General features: G+C 36.0%; 4 protein-coding genes across 9 annotated transcripts; 2 read left to right on the top strand and 2 right to left on the bottom strand.

Moving 5' to 3' along the window:
• Window positions 1-1,330: 1,330 nt before the first annotated feature.
• On the top strand, window positions 1,331-7,274 carry LOC109010529 (O-fucosyltransferase 27-like). Of its 5 annotated transcripts, none has more exons than XM_018991393.2 (10): window positions 1,331-1,726; window positions 2,149-2,233; window positions 3,235-3,305; window positions 3,394-3,482; window positions 3,596-3,839; window positions 4,426-4,547; window positions 4,650-4,740; window positions 4,833-4,961; window positions 5,358-5,908; window positions 6,403-7,274. In XM_018991393.2, the coding sequence occupies exons 1-10, from the start codon at window positions 1,529-1,531 to the stop codon at window positions 6,872-6,874; spliced, it is 2,052 nt and encodes a 683-aa protein (XP_018846938.2). In that variant the 5' UTR covers window positions 1,331-1,528; the 3' UTR covers window positions 6,875-7,274. The 5 variants fall into 5 exon arrangements, with proteins under 5 accessions (XP_018846938.2, XP_018846940.2, XP_035550655.1 ...); XM_018991395.2 differs by having other exon boundaries at window positions 1,331-1,577; XM_035694762.1 differs by having other exon boundaries at window positions 1,642-1,731.
• Window positions 7,275-7,746: 472 nt separating this feature from the next.
• Window positions 7,747-11,944, top strand: LOC109010530 (transcription factor BIM2-like). Of its 2 annotated transcripts, none has more exons than XM_018991400.2 (7): window positions 7,747-7,942; window positions 8,042-8,132; window positions 8,662-8,731; window positions 8,819-8,914; window positions 9,752-10,179; window positions 11,145-11,274; window positions 11,555-11,944. In XM_018991400.2, the coding sequence occupies exons 1-7, from the start codon at window positions 7,852-7,854 to the stop codon at window positions 11,633-11,635; spliced, it is 987 nt and encodes a 328-aa protein (XP_018846945.1). In that variant the 5' UTR covers window positions 7,747-7,851; the 3' UTR covers window positions 11,636-11,944. The 2 variants fall into 2 exon arrangements, with proteins under 2 accessions (XP_018846945.1, XP_018846947.1); XM_018991402.2 differs by having other exon boundaries at window positions 11,525-11,615.
• A 1,275-nt stretch (window positions 11,945-13,219) lies between these two features.
• Window positions 13,220-13,639, bottom strand: LOC109010537 (calcium load-activated calcium channel-like). The gene has a single exon (XM_018991407.2). The coding sequence runs from the start codon at window positions 13,637-13,639 to the stop codon at window positions 13,220-13,222; it is 420 nt and encodes a 139-aa protein (XP_018846952.2).
• Window positions 13,640-14,321: 682 nt separating this feature from the next.
• LOC109010531 (rhamnogalacturonan I rhamnosyltransferase 1-like) lies at window positions 14,322-18,010 on the bottom strand. Its single transcript, XM_018991403.2, has 8 exons — window positions 17,136-18,010; window positions 16,549-16,616; window positions 16,284-16,372; window positions 16,009-16,174; window positions 15,618-15,907; window positions 15,297-15,501; window positions 15,052-15,209; window positions 14,322-14,921 (listed from the first exon to the last, which is right to left on the bottom strand). The coding sequence occupies exons 1-8, from the start codon at window positions 17,446-17,448 to the stop codon at window positions 14,687-14,689; spliced, it is 1,524 nt and encodes a 507-aa protein (XP_018846948.1). The 5' UTR covers window positions 17,449-18,010; the 3' UTR covers window positions 14,322-14,686.
• Window positions 18,011-21,192: the final 3,182 nt, after the last annotated feature.

A 21,192-nucleotide genomic window follows, 5' to 3' on the forward strand; every position in this document is an offset into this window, starting at 1 on the left:
TGAGATCGAATGATATGATTTGTGAGAAAATGCTAAATGTACTTAAGAAAAATTTACAAAAAATTTATTTCTCCACATGTCAGTTATTGATATGTTGAAAATCATGAAATTTAAAATTTAAAATCTGAATTTCAAAAGAAAACTAACAAAATGAGTCTTGTAAGTAAAAATGTAAGTATATATAATATTATTCATAATTTGTGTAACCAAACAAGGCGTTAAAATTAAGGATAAGAGGTGATACTTCGGTTGAAGATGTCCATCTTTTAAGAACAACATCAAACTAAAGAGGCAAGAAATTTTTTTGACAATTATATCTGTGAATCTCAATATATCTCTCTAAACTCAGTTTTCTTGTCCATGCAGATAGGTGACATCGTTTTTTATTTTTATTTTTATTTTTAAAGGAGGGCCATTTCCTTGTCGATTTTCTTTGCATAATTGTTAACGCAATGTGCAACGTCCATAAATATATATATATATATATTTATATATATATCAAGGAATTTCTTTAAGGAAATTAATAAGTATTGGTTAAATTGGTAATGAAGAGGAATTTCTTGAACTTAAACCTACTTTTGTCTTGGAAAGCTTTACTATCGTAACAAAGAAAGCTTCCTTCCGTTCATAATAATTAACCAATGATATGTTTAGCAAATAGAGTAATGCTACATGCAGTGTGGAGTGCGCAAGCGCCGTGCAGAAATGCATAATAGAGAAGATATTCTTGAACTTTAAACCTACTTTTATCTTGATAAAGAAGAGGATATTCATTCTTGAAAAGAGTCTTCAATTTCACAACCAGCCCTTTAAGCGCTCTCTCAAAACCATCTAGAGATGATTTTGAGGCCAGAAATTATTATCCCGACCAATAAGATTATAATTTGTCAAAAATGAATATTTAAGAATGTCCATGCAATTGAATCGCATATATAATTATGACTCTTATATGACTCTTTTAGATAAGATAAAATAAAATATTTTGTTAAAAATTAAATAAAATATTATTTTTATTTTAAAATTTAAAAAAATTAAATTATTTATTATATTTTATATGAAAATTTTATATATAATTATATAAAATGAGATGAATAATTTAATTTTATGTAATCAAACCAACCTAGGATACTTTTTATATCTATATCTTTTTTTTCTATTTTAAATCATTATGAGATAATATCAATTATTCTTGAACGGTTTTTTTTTTAATTTAAAAAAAAATTATATAATTATTGATAGTCAATCCAAATCAGTACAGTACGACACAAATAAAAGGAAAAGAGAAATTTACATGCTGAGAGAGAGAAAGGGACCAGGGTAACGTGTCCGTTCGAAAGTTCAAACACCTCCTAATCCTATAGTCCACGAGACATGAACTCACACGAGTCAACTTCCTCTCTCCGTCGCTGTCTTTTCTACCAAGACTTCTAATTCCTTCTCAGTTTCCGGCTTTATAGCTCTGTTGGTCAGAGAGAGAAAGAGAGAGATTTTCTTGGAGAGATTTTGGAAGCCATAGATAGAGGTTTCTATGAAAGGGCAGGGGAAAATGTTCTTGAACTCTAGACTGAAGTGGATTGGTCTGTTTGGGCTTCTGCTATCAGCTTTTTCTCTCTTCATTCACTTTTTGCTTGCTAGATTCACTGAGGGTGGCATTATAGAGTACCAGTCTTCAATTACAGTCTTCTCCTGGAGACCCATCTTTGAAAGTGCAAATTTTCCCAGAACTGTAATGTGTAAATGCACCCCCAAAGATCAATTATTTCTCTTTCTGTTTTCTTTTCTTTTACTCCATTTCCCGTATGTGCTTCCATAGAGTTCACACTGTTTGACTGTGGCGTTTACCAGCTCTATTACTGTTTTATTTTGTTTTGTTGATGGACGCTTATGATGTGCTTATGTTATTGTTCTCCGAAATGAGTACATTACCGTCGCTCTGGGCTAATAAGTTTTGGCTGCAAAATAATATTAGGATTTTGTTTTTTGTTTTTGTTTTTTAAATTATTTCAAGAACTTTAGTGTACAGCTCCCATCATGGTTTTATCGCGTTCTTCCTCTCCAAATTGGACTACTCTGGGGATCGTGTTATCTGTCTGTCTCATGTTGTCTGATTATGGCTGCTTACTGTTCTAGTACAAATTTCTGTTGCAGAGTCCAATGTATAGACGGCTGTGGGGTCCAATAAGGCTTCTTGAATCTTTGCATCCTGATGCAAATCCCAGACGATACTATGCTGGTTAGTTGTCATATATATGCATATTCATGGTGAATTATGTATTAGTTCAATGCTTTATAGAGGCTGCATCTTCGTAGTTGACCTGATAGTTGAAAGCTTCTTGGTAACTGGCTATGTCCTTTGTGTGAACAAGGAATATGAATTCGGATCTAAACAAAGATCAGAAAGTGAAGTATTTTCTGAGAACCTGGTTGGTTTTACCTGATTTCTTGTTTACCAAATTTGCTTCAAATGTGCTGTTCATTTATTTCTCTTCAGCACTTTATCCTAGCTCTTTAAATTCTCTGTAGGTAATTTTGGTATCATATGCTGTTTAAAAAAAAAAAAAAAAAGTATTTGGCGTGCCTTATGCCAGTAATTTTGGTATCTTTTTGTCTATACCATCCATGCAGGATGTCTTTTAAATCTTGTTTCTGGATCATCTTAATAACTTAAGTTATTTTCCTGTTTTTTCAACACCTAAAAGTTGGGTTTGATACATTGACGCTGCTGCGCATATGAAATGCAGTCCAGCCCTCTTCTCTGGTAGTGATGGGTGAGTTGGGGACCTAGTGTGGGGGAGTTATGGTGAAGAAAACTGACATTTTCATTTTTCTAGCTTTTAGTTTTTCACATTTGTTTTTGAGAAATGCTACTATGCCGCCCCAGTTATACTGCTCACTTTATCCCCATTGACGTGGCACCACCATTTGGTACCACGTGGTTTATTAAAACAAAAAACCACCACTTGGTACCACGTGGTTTATAACAAACAGAAAATATATATTCAAAACAAAATAGTATCCGAAAACACAAAAAGATAAAGACTAAAACCCTAGATTCCATATACCCCTTTTATGTTTGTGTTTTTATTTTTTTTAATTTTTTTACTAAACCATGTGGCATCTGACATGGTGGTGCCACGTCCATGGGGCAAAGTGAGCGGTATAATTGGGGCGGCATAGTAGCAGTTCTCTTTGTTTTTTAACTTAAGAGGTTTTCTAATCAAACATATGTAACAGATCCCAGTTCGCAAACAAATGGATTTATCTTTGTTAGAATACAAGGTGGTTTCCATGAGATCAGGAATTCGGTGAGGATGTCATGCTGGAATCTCTTACATTCTATTTTTATTTAAATATATATATTAAATTGTGATAGATATCATTGTTATCTTTCAGATATGCGATGTGGTTGTAGTTTCTCGGCTTCTTAATGCTACCTTAGTAATTCCTGAGATCCAGTCAACTACAAGAAGCAAGGGGATCAGGTTGCCTTACTTTCATACATTCATTAAAATTTTGGCCAAATTTGATTATTCCATAAAATTGATGTGTCCATTTAATGTTCTCAGTTAGTTATTATATAACATAATATATACAGCTCTGAGTTCAAGAGTTTTGCATACCTGTACAATGAGGACCAGTTCATGGCAGCCTTGACAAAAGATGTCAACATTGTGAGGACCCTTCCTAAAAATCTCAAATGGGCAAGGAGAAAGAAGGAAATTCCTAGTTTCAAAGTGCGTTACTCAGCTTCACCGTATTATTATCTGAACCAAGTTCTTTTAGTATTGAAGAAACATTTGGTGGTTGAACTCGTTGTATCTGAAGGTGGATGCTTGCAGGTGATGGCAGTTACTCTCTCTCTCTCACTTGAACTTAATTTTTACTCTAGTTTTCATTCTTGTTCATAGCATAATGTGCTGAATAAACTGTACCATTATTGTTTAATCCTGCTTACAATGTGTTAGATCCTTAGTGACTGTTAATTTAGTAATTTGTCTTATAAAAAAATAGTAATTTGCCTGCACATTTGGCCACTATTTGAGTTAGTAGCTAAATCAGATTTTGACCACAATGGTGTTGCATTGGGATTTCTAAAGCTAATATGCATGGTATCCAACAAAGAAATGAACTTATTCACCATTAGATGTAGAAAGCTGACTTGTTTATGCAAAATTGATTGTTAAAAATCTTGACAGGTAATGATCGTTTTTAATGATTACCTGATGGCCTTAGGTGAAAGTGATGGCAGAATGTGTCTTTGATTTTCCATTTTTGCCTCCTTAAGCAGTTTTTCTGTGTCTATTCTGTGTCTAAAACGTTGAGAACCTTGCTGCAGTTTGACTCAAAAGTTCTTGATTTGACGTTGTTGTTTCTAATGATGATATCTTTATTGAGTTTTTACTATATTTTCTGGATGTAATTTAGGCCATCCTTCCACCTGAACTTGAACACCAGGAAGAGCTCCAAAGGCTGAGATGTAGGGTTGCTTTCCATGCCCTTCGGTTTCGGCAGGAGGTCCATGAACTTGCTACCAAAGTTTTATCTAGGTCAATGAATGCTCATCATAAACTTACAGCATTCATAAACTTACTTTCTTTTCTTCGTTTGTTTAATGTAGTTAGCATTAATTATTTCAATATTATTTATAGGTTATGGGCTCCTGGACGGCCATTTATAGCCTATGACCCAGGGATGACCAGTGAAGCTTTAGCATATCATGGTTGTGCTGAACTCTTCCAGGTATCTGCCTCTAACGAGAAATGCTTGATTGATTTCTTGGAACTCTTTGCAAAATTTGATATTTGTCCTATGCTTTGGAATCTCTTTTCAAGGATGTACATACTGAGCTCATCCAGCACAAAAGGTCTTGGATGATAAAACGTGGGATTGTTGAAGAGAAGTTATCGGTGAATTCAGCTAAGCGGCGCCTTGGTGGTTCTTGTCCACTAATGCCAGAAGAGGTAAGAGATTGTCTGTATATTGAAAGATTGGTTAAATAAAAACCAATATTTAGGATTGTTGCTTCCTGATAACCTCCAAGACTTATGCTTTAAAGCATGGTTCTACAAATCAAACATAAAGTGATTTGGAGGGGTTGAGGATGCTTCTGTCACTCCACTCAGTTTTCACTGGAAAACGGCTGGACAAAGTCTCAGTACTGTAGAAAATGGCTGTTTGGGTAATAGGCCAACCTGTGTTTTGAGCCCTCACTATGATGAAAATGGCTGATCAACTCTTACACTCTTTGAATAAACAGAGTTGTCTACTTATCAAAAAATAAACAGAGTTGTCTATCAAAGGGACAATTTTGAAAGTCTATGTAAGTGAGAAGTTGATATGCATCTGTATTTCGACAGATTGGTATTCTTCTTCGTTCATATGGATACTCATGGGACACAATAATATATGTCTCTGGTGGAGAAGTCTTTGGTGGCCAAAGGACATTGCTTCCTCTTCATGCTATGTTTGAAAATGTTGTTGATAAAACTTCCCTTACCACTCCTTGGGAGCTCAGTAGGCTTTATGGTCGTGAGGTTAACCTTATTAGCAGTTATCCTAAAAACCCACCTCCAATTGAGAAAAAGATAAAGTATGAATCTTGGAAAACTGAAGGGCCACGTCCTCGCCCACTCCCACCACCTCCGGCTAGGCCGAAATCGTATAACGTTGAAGGTTGGTGGGGTTGGGTGGCTGAGAGTGATAATGAGCCTGAGAGTACAGTGATGGAGTTGCGGACCAATGCCCATAAATTGCTGTGGGAAGCAATTGACTATGTGATATGCGTCGAAGCTGATGTGTTCATCACTGGATTCGATTTTGATGGCAAAGGACACCCAAATTTTGCCAGCTTGGTAATGGGGCACAGACTCTATCAGTCAGCTGCATTGAAAACATATAGACCAGACAGGTAATTATTACATGTATCTGGACACTGCATTTCTTCATAAAGAAATTCTGAATAATGTAAATCAAGGTGCATGATTTAAATCTTTTGAACGTTATTTTGCCTATGTCACTGCACTGAATCAAATGCAGAAAAGGTCTCCCTTTAGTCTTTTCAAGTTGTTGCACTGTTGTGTGTGACATATTAACAGGACTAATTGGACAGCCCAGGCTAGTAAGGACCATATCGTCTCTCTAAAACGTTTTAGTTTTTTCCAAGTTAAATCTCCATAACTTGTGGACCTTGCTCCCCAAGATCCAGCTACTTATTTGTTTTGCTGTAGACTATGGAGTTCTAAATGGTTTATTCTTCCACAGTGCTGATATGTTGGAAATCGTCATGTCTCGAGTTAATGATAAAATGGCATGCTAATCATTTTATCTCAAGTTGCTAACTCAATAATATTTTCTATTGTTTCTTTGAAACATTTCATTTTTCTTGTGGCTCTGTGAATGCAGAAAAGAAGTTGCCAAGCTTTTAGAAGAAATCCATGACCATTTATATCAGGCAAACCATACTTGGCTAAAATCAGTGCGCAAGCATATGAGACAGAGATTGCTTGATGGACTAATGGAAGCATCCACAAAATCAAAACCATTATCCTTTCTCTCTCATCCAATTCCTGAATGTTCTTGCCTGAGGTACGACTCTAAAGAAACATCATTTCATGCTTCAAGTCCTTCAACTCAGTCACAAGTTGAGGCTGCTCTTGGAGTTGCACATCAATGCCCTGCTTGGATGGACAGTGATTTGATATTGCATTCAAAAGACAAAGATAATGAAGAGGATCTTGATGAAGACGATTCCACGTCATCTGGGTTGTTTTTTCGAAATAGTGGTGAAAGTCATGAAAGTGGAGGTGGGGAATCAAACAACAAAGAAGAAGCTCAATTGAATGACCTAGAGGAGCTTGAAGGTGGAGAAAGATAATGGAAAAGGCAAAATGGGTGCCAGTAATGGTCTCTTTTGCTTGCCCATGACTTTTTATCTTCATCCATACTATTGCCAATTTCCCAGAAAGGTTGTAATGTATTGTTGGCTTTAGTTCAACAAGACCAGCAGCGAACTTTCTACTTGTGGATCAAGAACTCAATGACTTGGGGGCACTTTTAGTTCAGCTTATGGCAGTTCAGACATATCAGTTCTGGCACCAAGCACTTTTACATAGTACTAGATCTAGATTATTTCAGTACCCATCTGAGGAATAGCAGTCTTGCTTAATTATGTAAACAAGCAGCAATTTTGATGTAACATAGCATCATGTCTTCACTGAAAACCTCAATTCATGTAAGAATTCTTTATTTTGTCTGTACTATCAATACATTCAAATGCGGTCTCCTATTGATTTTGCTCTTGGGGAGAAGAACAACAGATTTCAAGGTTTTGAACCTTGACAATTTCATTTTCAGGAAATAATGAAACATATAACCTCGATATAACAATTATTTTTTAAATCAATTAATTCTACGTTAAAGGTCTTGAAAAATTAATAATTAAAATAATCATAGATAAGATAATTTGGGCAGACTCAAGCCCATGTTATGGAAAATTAGTTTAGCTGGGCTAGGAGCATAGGACCGTTCTTTATTTATCTATATGGCCCACTAAAAAACCGGAGCCCCGAGTCCGAAACCATGCAACCGCCAAAACGTTGAAATTGAAAAGCAAAAAACAAAAAACAAAATGTCACCTGACGATAGCTATTTGGTATGGTCTCACCACTTCAGGAGGGCCCCACCTAATTGGGCTACTTTAATACCCAAAACCAACTCCGCGCACGTTAGCACAGACCACTAAAAACTTTAAAGAAAATAAAATAAATAATCGAATTTTAGTTGGGGGAAGTAGGGCTTCGTCTTCCGTGGTGTGCGGACCCAGTGCGGTGCAGGTGCTCAACTCGGACAGAAATGGTGAAGTCACCTAAGAGCGACGACCACGACCACGAAGAGTTCGAAGAATGCGACGTCGTTGGCACAAACGGCTCCTGTTCTCGCAGCGGTAACCGCTTTCTTTTTTGTATTCCTTATTATTTGTACGTGTTTCTTTTTCCTTTTTTTCCCCGTGCTTAGAGTTTGAATTCTTGTTGTGCATTGACAGGGGATGGGAAGAGCAAGGATCAGAAAACGACGGCGCATCGGTCCAAGCATTCCGAGACCGAGCAGCGGAGGAGGAGCAAGATTAACGAAAGGCAAGATTATTTTGTTAATCTGTTTCCTTGTGCATGTGAATTCCCCGGCTTAGTAACAGTCTTAGAATTAAGCTTTCAAGTTATCTTCTTATAATATATGTATGTATGTATGTATGTATGTATGTATGTATAGAAACTATGGAAATTACAGTTTTAGAATTAGAATTTCAAGCTGTATATTTATATATAATATATATAAAATATGGAAATTCACAAGAAAATGAATCTTTTTCTTCTGGGAAAAAGATTGCAAAGACATCACATTTGATACCTTGTGTTTATTTGATGTCAGAATCTTTTTTTTGATAAGTAATGTCAGAATCTTTTTCTTTAGCTTTCTAATGTTAGTGTCATCTTTTGCTTCGATTCCTCTTTGGTATTTTCCCCCCTGCTCATGTTGCTTCTGTGTGAATAGTGATTTCCGTTTTTAATTTTTTTCGTATTCTTTTGCCATGTTAATCTTTCCTCCTCGTGGTTATAACCTTTTTGGTAAATGTTTGTTCACCTGAAAATTTTATTGTTGAGGCAGATTTCAGATTTTGAGAGATATTATACCACAGAATGATCAAAAACGAGACAAGGCTTCGTTCTTGTTGGAGGTATGCCTAATGACAATGTTCTTTTTTTATGATTTGGAAATTAGTTCTAATGACTCATAATTGACAATTTTTCATATTTATTTGCAGGTTATCGAGTACATTCAGTTTTTACAGGATAAATTAAATATGTACGAAGGACAATACCATGGGTGGAGTCCAGAGCCAAAAAAATTGATACCATGGGTAAGATACTGATGGTAGACATTTGTATCTCTGTTTTTTTCACTTTAACCTGTTAATTGTTTTGGACTATTATTTGCTTTTGCATGGCATTCTTAGTTTGTCTTCAGTTTGGAGCTTTGTGTTTTTGGGCTCTGTGAATATAAGTTAAATGGGTTGATCGCAGCAGCCTGTACAACATGGTTATGTGTATCACATATATATTGAAGATTATGCTTGCTTGACCTGTGCCAAGCACATGTTTTCAACATGGTCCTTTGTCTGTAGAGGTTGCAACAGAAAATTAGGTAGTGTGCTCCTTTGGTACATGAAAATGACCAGAGAGGCCACTAGGCTGATGTTTTGTTTCACACTGGGGTATGTTTGAATAAGAAACTCGGAAAAGTTTGAAATTTGGCCTTTTCCTGCACCCAAGCATTTGGAGGGCATGGACCCTAACTCTAGACACAACCCTGCCACTGAAACGTGCTGGTGTACCAAAGTCCATGTAAGGTAGGATTGTTTCTTGTGACTGGGAAATAAATGTTCAGGTTTTGTATATTTGACTTTCTGTTTTATGATGTGACAAAATTTGAACCAGAACCAATACTTTAAAGTGGCATGCTAAATTCAAGTTGCAACATCAATTTTTTGCCAATGAGTGTATACTGTTCACTAATTAATTATATTATATTTTGTTTTACGAGGAGTGTTAAGTCTGAATTTTATATGCTTGTGTTGTTTCTCTATATTGAAATCGTAAATTGCAAAGATGACAAGAATTATAAGAATTATGCGCTTTGATTTACAGAGCTGTTTAAAGGAAACTTGTTTATGGTGTCTTGCATTTGCTTGTAACAGAGAAATAATTGTGGGCCTGCAGAGAGCATTGTTGATCATTCTCAAGTTATAGAGAATGGATTTGGCCTTGAGAATAATGTTGCCCCACCAGCTTTGCTTACAAATGCACAGAACACACTGGAATCTGAATTGGGCACAGCTGCAGTTTACAAAGCACTGAATCACCCCACTGGATCAGCTACTCCAGCCGTTCCTTCCAATTTGCAAATGAAGCCAAACATATTTGATCCTGTTGTCAGGGGAGGTGTGCCTGCTTGGTCTTTGCACGAATCGATTTCTGATGCTGAAAACATGCCCTCCCAGCCCCAATCCCAATGGTGGCATGCTAGACCTTACCCAACCGAGGATGCTGCTCAAAATAATATCAGTGAACATGAGTTGGCTGTTGATAGTGGATCAGTTAGCATCTCAAGTGCCTATTCCCAAGAGTGAGCAGACCTTTAATTCTTTATTTTTTATTGTTGCACTGGTTTCATTGGATTGGCATAAATTTGTTAATATCTATTTTTACTGTAATGCTTTTGTGTTTGGCCATAATCTGCAAATTGCAATGCAATATTTAGTGTAAAGAAATTATGTTCTTATTCATTTATTCATCTCTATATTGACTTGTTAAGTGCACAATTTAGTAAGTTCTCTTGCTTGGTTATATGTGGCAACCATGCTTATCTGAGCTTGAAGGTCTGAAACCAGAGATCTGAAATAAGGATGTTTTGAAGACAAGGAACGCACTATGGCGGAACTGAAGAATTTATTCTTTCACACGTTAATGCTTTGGTTTTCTGCTATTTTACTAAATGGGAACAATGTTTATGATTTCCTGTCTTTAATTTATTGCTCTTAGAATGTATTTAGGGGTCTTTCTGTATACTTCCTGTGTACAAGGGCTACGCCTACTTCATTCATATCAATAATATCTATCTCTTACTTATAAAAATAAAATAAAAATAAGGATGGGTAGTTACTCGAGTACCCGCTCCAATAAGAAGGGTTTAGGTCAGCCAATAATGTGTATACAATATACATTATTGGTGATAACCTGGTCAATGAGATTTATTGAATTTTGGGTTTCATTTCCTCCTAGAAGATCTTCAAGACTTTCCATAATTGCAGTACTGCTTAGATTTCAGGGCTTATACCTGGAAGATAGCAGGTGTTATTGTTGTCAAGCTATTTTTTTTAATCTCCCCTAACTTCTGTACTCACCTTTGATGTTAGGGTTTAATACCAAAAGGACGTTATTTTTTACTAGGTATTGTTTTTAACCCCCCTATATTTTGGGAACTAGGAATACATGTGGTACTGTTTGGAAAAGTTTGCTATGGTTAGTTATATAGGTTAATAGTATTGTGTATGTTGTTGCTGAGTGGGTTTCTTTTTCTGTCTTGAACAGGATATTGAATTCTCTGACCCAAGAGCTTCAATCTTCAGGTGTTGATTTGTCACAAGCCAACATTTCAGTACAAATTAATGCTGGTAAATCTGCAAATAGCGCACTGAATGCCGTAGCATCTAATTCAAAGGTTTGTTTTCAATTAGAAATCCCTTTTTTGCTAGCTCTGAAATTATTGTTACTTTGAAAATGATTCACAAATCTATCATATGGGGACATTTGGCATACTGATGCGCATTTTTCCAAATGGGTTCCTTATGATGCTTGTGGGTGACGTACTTTTCCATTTTTATTATGCCATTGAGTCCAGATGCTCACTTCTGTTTTTCTATGCTATACGATAATCTGTATGCTTCTTTAAATAAAAGATTCTCCTTCAGGATGGCGAGTAACAGTCTTTGAATGATCAGGTGATGGCACATACTGCAGTTGGTAGCTGCCATAATGACTCCGGATTAGCTCATAAGAGGCTCAGAACAGAAGAAAGCTAGTGTATTATTCTGGTCTCCATTTTCTCTTTCTGATTTAATTTTTTTCCTTTTCTTTTTTGGTTTTTTATTTTTTGCCCGGGCCCTGAGTGGGGATGGTGTTGGTCAATTTTGCCATGTAATGGTCTCCAGAGAACTAGAGGGCTCAGATCAATTGTACATGTTGATGCTCTTTGGTTTGCCAGGTTGCATGGACCATCTTAGAGACGTATTTTAGTAAATGATTTTGTTGTACTTTTGAGTTCAGGTCATGATTCTATGAATATACAATGGGAAGCTACTTTCATTTTTCATTGATTCATTTTTTACATGTGAATTTTGCTTTCCACATTATCGCTTCTGTTTCATTTTATTGTGATGCAAACGTCTTTTTCACTATCAAATGCTCTGATACATCTTCGTGTTGGGAAGGCACTTTATTGTTTGGTGGGGTAACCTTCTTGCTTGTAACTTTTGTCTATGTGAAATATTTCGTGGAATGGTACATTTGGCGTCTGGGAATCCCTTAAGAGTAATGTAAAAAGAATGTGTTCTAGGATGGCATCTGTAGTTGAGAAAGTTATCGCAACTCGCAAGAAGATGATGTGAATCGGGATTATGTGGCTGTACAATGAGTATAGAATGAAGTTGACTGAAACGTGTAACATTCATTAGCGGGAATATGTGCAAGAAACAACCCAGACAATGCTGGTGATCATCTTCGAAACTCTCTCATTGCAATGCTATGGTTATTTTCATGTTTTTAGTGTGGTTTTTTCTGAGTGTAAACAAACTGATCTGGTTTATTTGCATGCGATTAACTTGGAGTGCAAGAGCTTCTTTGTTGCTTCCTTGATTGAGCGAAAAGAAACATTTTATGGTTATTTGGGTTTCTACTTTCTAGTCACACGACTTAAGAAGTTGGGAGCAAAAACAAAAACTGATAAATTTGTTTGCATCTTCATTTTTCTTTGGTTAGATTTAAGAACTTCCACCCGGACTTGCTTCCTCAAAGTATAAATTTAGTCGGAGTTAGCCATTATTGTGAAGGAGTTGGTAAGTAATTGCAAAGAAGTTGACAATTCTAACAGGCTTTGCTTGTATGCTTATGACAAGCTTTTTCTAGGCGGAACTTGTTAGTAGAATCGACGCCGACACCTGGTCTTGCACCAAAATAGACCCGACCTGATTTATGTACACAATGTTGTACTTTCATTATATTAATCCTAGGGTTGCAACCCAACCAACTTGGTTCATGTTTGGACCCAACCTGACCCGGCTTAAGAACAATGAATTCGATATGGGCTGACCTGACCCGAGATTAGAAGCAGGTAATGGGAACCCGAATCGTATACAAACAGATTTAAAAAACCTTACAAATCTCACTATCCCTATACAATCCGATCAAAACCCAGCATCAGACAATACAAATAGAGCCAATTTTCTCGAGAATTCATGGATAAATGCACAATCCAGGTAGAAATTACAAATCCTACTATCCCTATACAATCCGATCAAAACCTTACTCCGTATGATCTAGAACATAACAATCATAATTTGAATTTTTTTAAAAAAAAAAAAGGAGAGGAAGAGTAGTAGTGAGCCAGATCAATTGGTTTTTGGATCTGGCATGGGGAAGAGGTTGGAGCTGGTGCCACGTGGTGGTGAAAACCCTAAGAAGAGTGAGTTAAGAAGACTGAAGACGACGAAGACGACAAGGGCAATGACGATGCTGGACTTGAACTTGAAGAGGGAGAGGTCGTGGCTCGACTCCTTGAGATTGGTCTCGACGCGATCCATCTTTTTGATCTTAGATTTCTTGGCGATCTTGGCGGAGGATTCGGTTTTCATAATCTCTAGCTTCTTGGCAGCCTTGTCAATTGAGAAACAGAGGGACTTGTAGGAGTTGGTGCGAAAGATGAGGAGCCAGGAGATAGCCTCGCAGACTATGGCAGTGCAGAACGAAATGGCCATGATGGTGAGGCTGTTGGAGTACTTGAAAGAGGAGAAGATTTGAGGTGTGGCCATAAGAATAAGTGGTTGTTTGGCATGTAGGAAAGGGCGAGAAAGTGCTTTTTCGAGAGTTCTACGGGGTTCGATGCTTCTTCTTATAACATTATATCGGTTTCAACAGGTTTGACCCGCAAGTTACTTCAACCCGCTTTTTGGTTGGGTCGGGTTGGACTGCACGAACGGGACTGGCCCTAACGTTTTCTACACAGGCCTAATTAATCCCTAGAAAAGAATTTATTTGCAATCAGTTAGGATAAAAAAATATCTAAAGCTTCTTAGTGTAAAGAGATAAATTATATTATCCTAAATAAAAAATGGTATGTTTACCTCAACTCACTAAAAATTCCATTGAAATTATACCCAAGCAGCTGGCCTAGCTAGCTACTTGTTTGGCACTCGTTTAGTGGTGCGAAAGATATGGTTGAATTAGCTGATAGGATTAGCTGGCCAAACCCACAATGCTCATTCTCCCCACCTTTGCTCTAGTTTTCACGTCTTTAGTACATGGTGTATGCCCGGATCAAGCAATAAAATCGCAAGTATTCAGAATTCGTGGTTGCTGATTAGGTCTTCTTACTCTACTATAACCACTTGTGTTTTTAATGATCATGAAGCAGGTTTACTTTTCTTCCATGATAATTAACTCATTCCCACTGATGCATCCCACCAAGAACACATGATGCTTAGAGACAGTATAGAACCTGAATCTCTTACTAAAAATTTAATGCTCATAAATGTACAAGAATATGATAATATCTGGGCAGGAATATTGGTTGTAACCATTCCAAAAGCTACTGCCATTGTAGGAAAATTTCTGCTCTTTACAATCTAGCTGATTTAACATCAGCTCTAAAATGGCAGGTTTTTCACTCTATACATAAAATTGACTATTCAAAGCAAATATCCAGAGGAGCATATTTCCAAAGTTCACTCCAAGCTGAATTTTCTGTGCAGAAGTTAATCCCTTCTCTAGTTCTCTGTATTTGAACCACTGAAAGAATTAAGATAACCATCTGTGATTAAGTACATAAGAATGGGGTGAAAACATGAATCACGTGCTTCTCAAGGTTCATCTAGCAGTTGCAAGCACTCATATGGGTTGGCATAGAAATAATCTTCCTCCTTTGGTTTAGACGGAACAATTACTCGTTTCTTTGGGCTTCCCATCCGATTGGCATGAGTTTGTTTTACAACAGAAGAGAAGTCATCCCAGTTCAATGACATATTGTTGTACTGATCTATTAAGCCAACGAGAAGTTTTCTGTCCAATAGAATAGTCTTTTTGAATCCTAAAAACCTGAAACGAGAAATAATCAGAAAAAAACTATGATCGGACATCAAAGTTTGCAAGTTCAGGAAAACAGGGTAGAAGCCCTATTCATGTATAATAACAAATATAATACTCACGACTGGCAGCCAAATATTACCTGCGATGGCCTTCAACTACTTTTGCCATGTTTCCGTCATATGTAGGAACAAATAGATCACTTTCCAGAGAAACAAGATAATCCAATGCTGCCATTTGGGATGAGCGATTCTTGAAATAACTCAAGTCCGAGGGATCCAGCAGGGTATCTTTTGAGACCTGAAGCGTGTAAAAGTAAAATCAAAGTGTTATGGCATCTCCAAGTAAACATATTGGAAGGTTGCTTCTGCAGAGCTACATACTCACCACATTAGGAAAAGCTGCCACCAAGCCAGCCATCCTTCTTTCCCCACCATATATTTCTCCAGCAGCAACATAAATCTGAACATTGCGATCAATGCCTAGTGCACTCAGAACCAATGCAGTTTCCTCAGGCGTCAAAGGGCACAAACCTTCTTGCCTTTTCAACGTGGAGTCTATTACTTTTTCCTTCCACCAGGGGTATGCATATCTAATGATGTGTTGAGTTGAGTTGCCAGAGTCCATAAAAGAAAAAATTTAGAATTTTGGGGAACGAAGATATGTCACACTAACTAAAGAGAATTTTAACAGAACTAGAAAAAGAACCTCATCCTTGTGAGTTCTTCGGCCTCAGAACTGTTGCAACCCTGAGTACAGCCAGAGAAAGCCAACATGTCCATTTCATATCTGAGATGAAGGACTAGAAAGGGGCCCTTCTCCCTCAAAATCCTGACAACTCTTCTACCTAACTCCTCTATCTGAGATGTAAACCTCAAAGCATTGAAGTTTACTCGGCATCGCAACTTCTGAATCTCTATAGGTAATCCGTTATTAGCCAATCGAGCATCAGTTCTATTTAAATGAACAACTTTGTGCCTTTTCACCAGTGGAAGAATCTGTTGGTAGAGACTTTGTAAGATTAGTGGAATTAGTGCAAATTGAGTCACAAGCCTTAAGGAAAAGGTTTGATGCCAGCAGTACATGTTCATGAACCAACCTGGTTATGGTAGTAGGACATGTTAGACCAACTAATGGGTGGCAACGAATATAGCATTCGCTTTCCAACTCTTCTCTTGAGTCTTGGTGGCAATTCCTTCAATATCCGAACCTCATCTCTCAATGAGGTGATGAAATGATCCACATCAAATATGTCATGGAAGTCACTGCGCCACATTTACAGGAGATGCTTAGAATTTATGGCAATCCTAATTGAGAAATCTAGACGTTTATGAAAAGATAATTTATCCATGTCTCCATGGACTGTCAACCTACCTTGGATCAGACCAAAAGGAGGTTTTATCCAGTTCTGGAACAATAAGTGTGACATTTAAGTATCTGGCGATTGTAATCATGTCGCATATCTGCAGAGAAGATCCAACCCAGATTTATAATATCTTAATCGTATTTATCTAAATCAGAGTTCTATTGTTGTCATTTTTTTACTTCAGTCATTCACGGTAGCCCCCTCAATGATACAACGCAGAGAAAAGAAACTTAACACTGATTGAGATTGCAATGAAAGTAGCAAAAAACTCACTGCTGCTCGCATTTGATTTAGTCCTCCATTGCAGGAAACCCTAAGATAACCATTGTTCTTATAAGCCCCTGCAAATAAGACTTATCAAATTTAGAAATGATAGATGACATCAACAAATCCCAAAGTTTGAACCAAAAATAGAAAGAAACAAAGCTCATAATGGTCAGCGAGGAACGGGCTAAAAAATCAACTGCACTATAACATAAATCTGAATCAACTAGAAAACTGTCTTGCAGACCCAAGTTTACTGATGAACTATATAAAGGTTGTTATGGGAACGGGAGACAAAGCAATTGAAGATTTGCATGAATTCGGTAGTTATCTATTCTAGAATCTGCATCCCCATGAACAAGTAAAAGACATAAAGGGCTTGAACCTAAAAACTTGTGCATTTAAAAGTTATCAGCAAAAAATTTCCATAAAAGATGCAATGACAGAGTTCATAGAATTAGATTGAACTGTGAAAACTGAAAACAACAGACAATCCTGACGGACTGAAACCCAATAGCAATCAAAAGACTTTTCCTTGTCTAAGTTATAAAAGTAAAGAAAGCAACTGAGATTATATTGCCAAACCCAAAACTTACTTTTTGGTGGGGAAGCAACTTTGTACGGAGCAGAAGGCAATTCGCCAGGCAGAGGCAATCCTGAAGGACTGAAACAAGAAGGCCAACCCTTGAACATTCTTGGCCCCCACATCTCTCCCAGTGTCATCAACTGAGCAACAGAAGCACAAATAAACATAATTGTTATCACCCGAATTACGAAAAGCTTCATTCGAGGCCTCAATACCCTCGAATTCTTTGACTTTTCAACCTTCACCCCACTCAAAAACTTGAATCCCATCTCGCACTCATCCCCATGACTACACTTCCCATCATTGCCCGTCATTCTACACATTGTAACTGTATTCTCCTCCAATTCAAACTCCCCAGTACTAGTTCGCACAAACTTTTAACTCTTCAATGTTATAGCAACCATGAATTCTGTAAATGCTTCAATGGTATGAGATTGTCGCTCAAATTTGTGTTCTAAAATGCCGAAAATACAGATGGTGCAAAACTTCGAAGTTGGAACCAATTGTGACTCTAAGCACGCGGTAAATGTTATCTTCTCACGAGATGCTCCAAACTTGATTAACATAAATAACCAAACCCACCTCTTATATAACCATAAACTTGCTCTTTAATGCACCTAACTGTGTCACCATCTCATACAGTCTCACCGCACCGAGTCACCGACCATGAAAAACTAAACCAAACCCAGAAAAAAAAGAAAAAAGAAAAAAAAAAGAATATGATTTGGACTCAACTAAAACTTCACCGAGAAATTACAACTTGCTCGTTCTTTATATATTCCAAAAAAGAAGGCGGCAGATTTCCCGCGAAGATCTCCTAGCGGTTCAGCCAAGATTCGCCTGAGAACAGGTCGAAGGTTGTTGAGAGAAGAGACGTAAGTTGTAACAGAGATGGAGATAGAGTCCTTAAACCTCAGAACTGAAACCCAAAATCCTGTAATTGAGGCGCTAAAGGTGTTCCATCTACGTCACCGAGAGACGTAAAGGTTTTAACAGTACCATTCAACAAAGTGGTAAGTTTTTTTTTCCAAATTTATTTTTTTCACCCTTTTTCTTTTGATTATCCGTTATTTTACCTTCCTTTTCTTTCTCTTTAATTCCCTTAGAAAAATGGGCAGTAAAAGGATTTTTCTTCATCCAAAGGAAACACTCTGCCATTACAGAGGGTTTCTGCTAAAAAGCCATTATTTTGAGTCTTTGACAAGTTTTTTTTTTTTGAGTCTTTGACAAGGTTTAACATCCTCCTCACCAACGTATACTGATCCGATTCTGACAATGCAATCTTATCCAATTACTGAAAGCTTTATCCTACTAATGTAATGAGCTATCCCTATGGAATTCAATTCACTGCGAGTAATATTCTCACACTGATATCATTAAAATGATGTAGTGTCTAATCATTGTATTTATCTGATTTCAACTTGGGTAATCCTATAATATGAGAAAAAATCTCCATCCTTGAAACATAATCCTAGAAAAATAAATACAAATTAGTACTCATTAAATAGCCACATTTAAAAAAGTAAGGATGATGTAAAAACACAAATTACTTCAGTAAACCATTTAGTTCTTATGCTTAATTGGTAGTTTGGAGAAAACATCTTAAGTTCTGCAAAATGAGCCTTAAATACGATCAACAAGTAGTGCAATACATGAATATTCTCGGCCTGTTATTCAATCGACCTGAATTAATTAGGCCTCGAGACACTTCCATAAACCAATCTTATGAAGAAAGCATTAATACATTATATGATAAAGTACCTGATCGGTTCCCATGCGTCGCGTAGATCTATGACCAGTACTATGTGTTAAGAAATAGATGAAACTATATGAGTTGGTGATTTGACTTTTTTTTTTTAATAAGTGTAGAATATTTAATTAAATGAGATAGAGTATAGAGTCATGTTTCGAATTCCAGATCTCTATTATGATATTATGTGAAATTTTCATTTATTACAAAAGTTAGAACGGACTTTGACTCTCTTATCTCTAATAGATATAATGGATCTAAAAGATGCAATAACATGAATATACACCCAAATATATATAAGAGGATATGGATTATGAGATTTTTATTATAAAGTTTTGGAATATTGGGGATTAATACTACTGTACTGGCATTAGTACTGCATGCATTTAGAGTGTAAACTCGAACATTTATGATCTCCAAGTGAATTTGTCGACTTAAAAGTTTTATGCCACAACTAGAACGAGTTGCATTAATTCCCAGTGTATTAAAAGAAATTAATAAAAAAAAAAAGTAAATGTTTCAATATCACAATCACAACAACCACGAAAGCTGATAACAGGGAAGAATCGCCATTATTAGTGCGAAATGGGATCATCAGTACAGCTTTAATTTCTAATCCTTTCTCTTTTCATGATCTGTGTCCGATGGTGGGTTTCGAATGTGACATTAATATCTATTCATCAAATTAATATATATTATAGTACACTTTTTCACCTAAAAAATCCACATCTTTTTGTATTTTTTTATTTTTTTATAAAATTTCAACAGTACTGATTGAGATCATGGATTTAACCCAATGTATTAATTTTTACTCAGGGCCGGAAAAGGTGGATTAATGAGCAAAAAGTACACGTTTCTTTCAATTCAGTCAGTACTGGCTTTGTTTCTGCACCCAAAATAAAATAAAAGAAAAATCAACGTCCCTTGACCTTTCAAGATTTGGGTATACAAAAATCGTTTTTATTCTTTAATTAATTTACCTAGATCATATATATTAAGGTATTGTTTTATCATATAGTTTTATATAATTTCTGTCAGTGCTTTCAAATGAATGATATTCGAGAATGGACAATACTAGGGTGAATGTCAAATGTCAAATGTGCCCACCAAATATGCACACTAGTACGAATGCGTTTTTTTTTTTTTTAAATATTTTATAAATATCTTTAATTATTAAAAGAAATAAAAAAAAATATAAATTTATTAATAATCGCTTTCTTAATTATTAAAAAAAAATTGAGTGAACACATAATTTGATGAGTATATTTAATAGTCATATTATCATCTTCCTTTAAGAATATTCATGAGTGCTTGGGCTATGTTTGAAGGAGGAGATGAGCTTTATCTATGTTACTCATCTTGACGTATACTATTAATATAGCTTTATTCCACGATCGTTAGTACATTTACAGACCGAAAGCACTTTGGAGCATACAATGGTGACAAAATCACATCGATTATTTTCCTCATGGCTGTCGCTGCACTTTGCGTCATCAAATAGCATATTTTTCATATGGGTCTGAACTCTGAAGACTAATGCCACTTAAAAACCCTATTTTTAGCTGACGGTGGTATCAGTAGTATTGTCTTGGTTTTATTACCATTGGTCAAGATTTTCTTGGTGGTTTTCTTTGAAATTTAAGATCATTTTTGACCAATGAAAGAAGATAGATATGTAAACTGAGTGTTTTATATTCAATATTAAATGTTCAATTAATATTGTTAGACTCTTTTTATAAGTTTATCTCTTACATTAATTAATTTAGACTCTAGGGTTGGGCAAAAATTCTAGAGAATTATCTACATCCAAACATAATATTCTTGAGTTCTTCTACATGGAAGTCGGTTTGTAAAATACACCCTTTTATTTTATTGATATAAAAAGATTTGATTTGTAAGAAATTTTAATTTTAAATTTATCTAACAAATTAAGTATTGTCATATCAATAAAATGAAACGTGTGTTTTGCATACCAACTTTCAAATAGAGTTTTTTCTACTCAATGTCTTATCACATAATTAAAATTATATTATTTTAACTTTTACAGTGCACACTATCTACGTGGTATAATCTAATTTAAAAAAATAAATTTTAAAATTTGAATTTTATAAATTAAATTATGTTATATAGATGTTTTGTAATGTAAAATAATCTAGTTGTAATTCACAACTAAATTGCTATTGAACCATCGAATGAACTAAAAGCCACGTTCCAACATTCTGCAATTATAGTGGGTTTAGATCATCACAGGAGAAAAAGGTCATGACTTGCACATTATTTTACCCTTTTATAATCTTTCCTCCTAGAGGATAATAAC

The sequence above is a fragment of the Juglans regia genome, chromosome 10 (genome assembly GCF_001411555.2).
Source record: "Juglans regia cultivar Chandler chromosome 10, Walnut 2.0, whole genome shotgun sequence".
Classification (NCBI taxonomy): domain Eukaryota; kingdom Viridiplantae; phylum Streptophyta; class Magnoliopsida; order Fagales; family Juglandaceae; genus Juglans; species Juglans regia.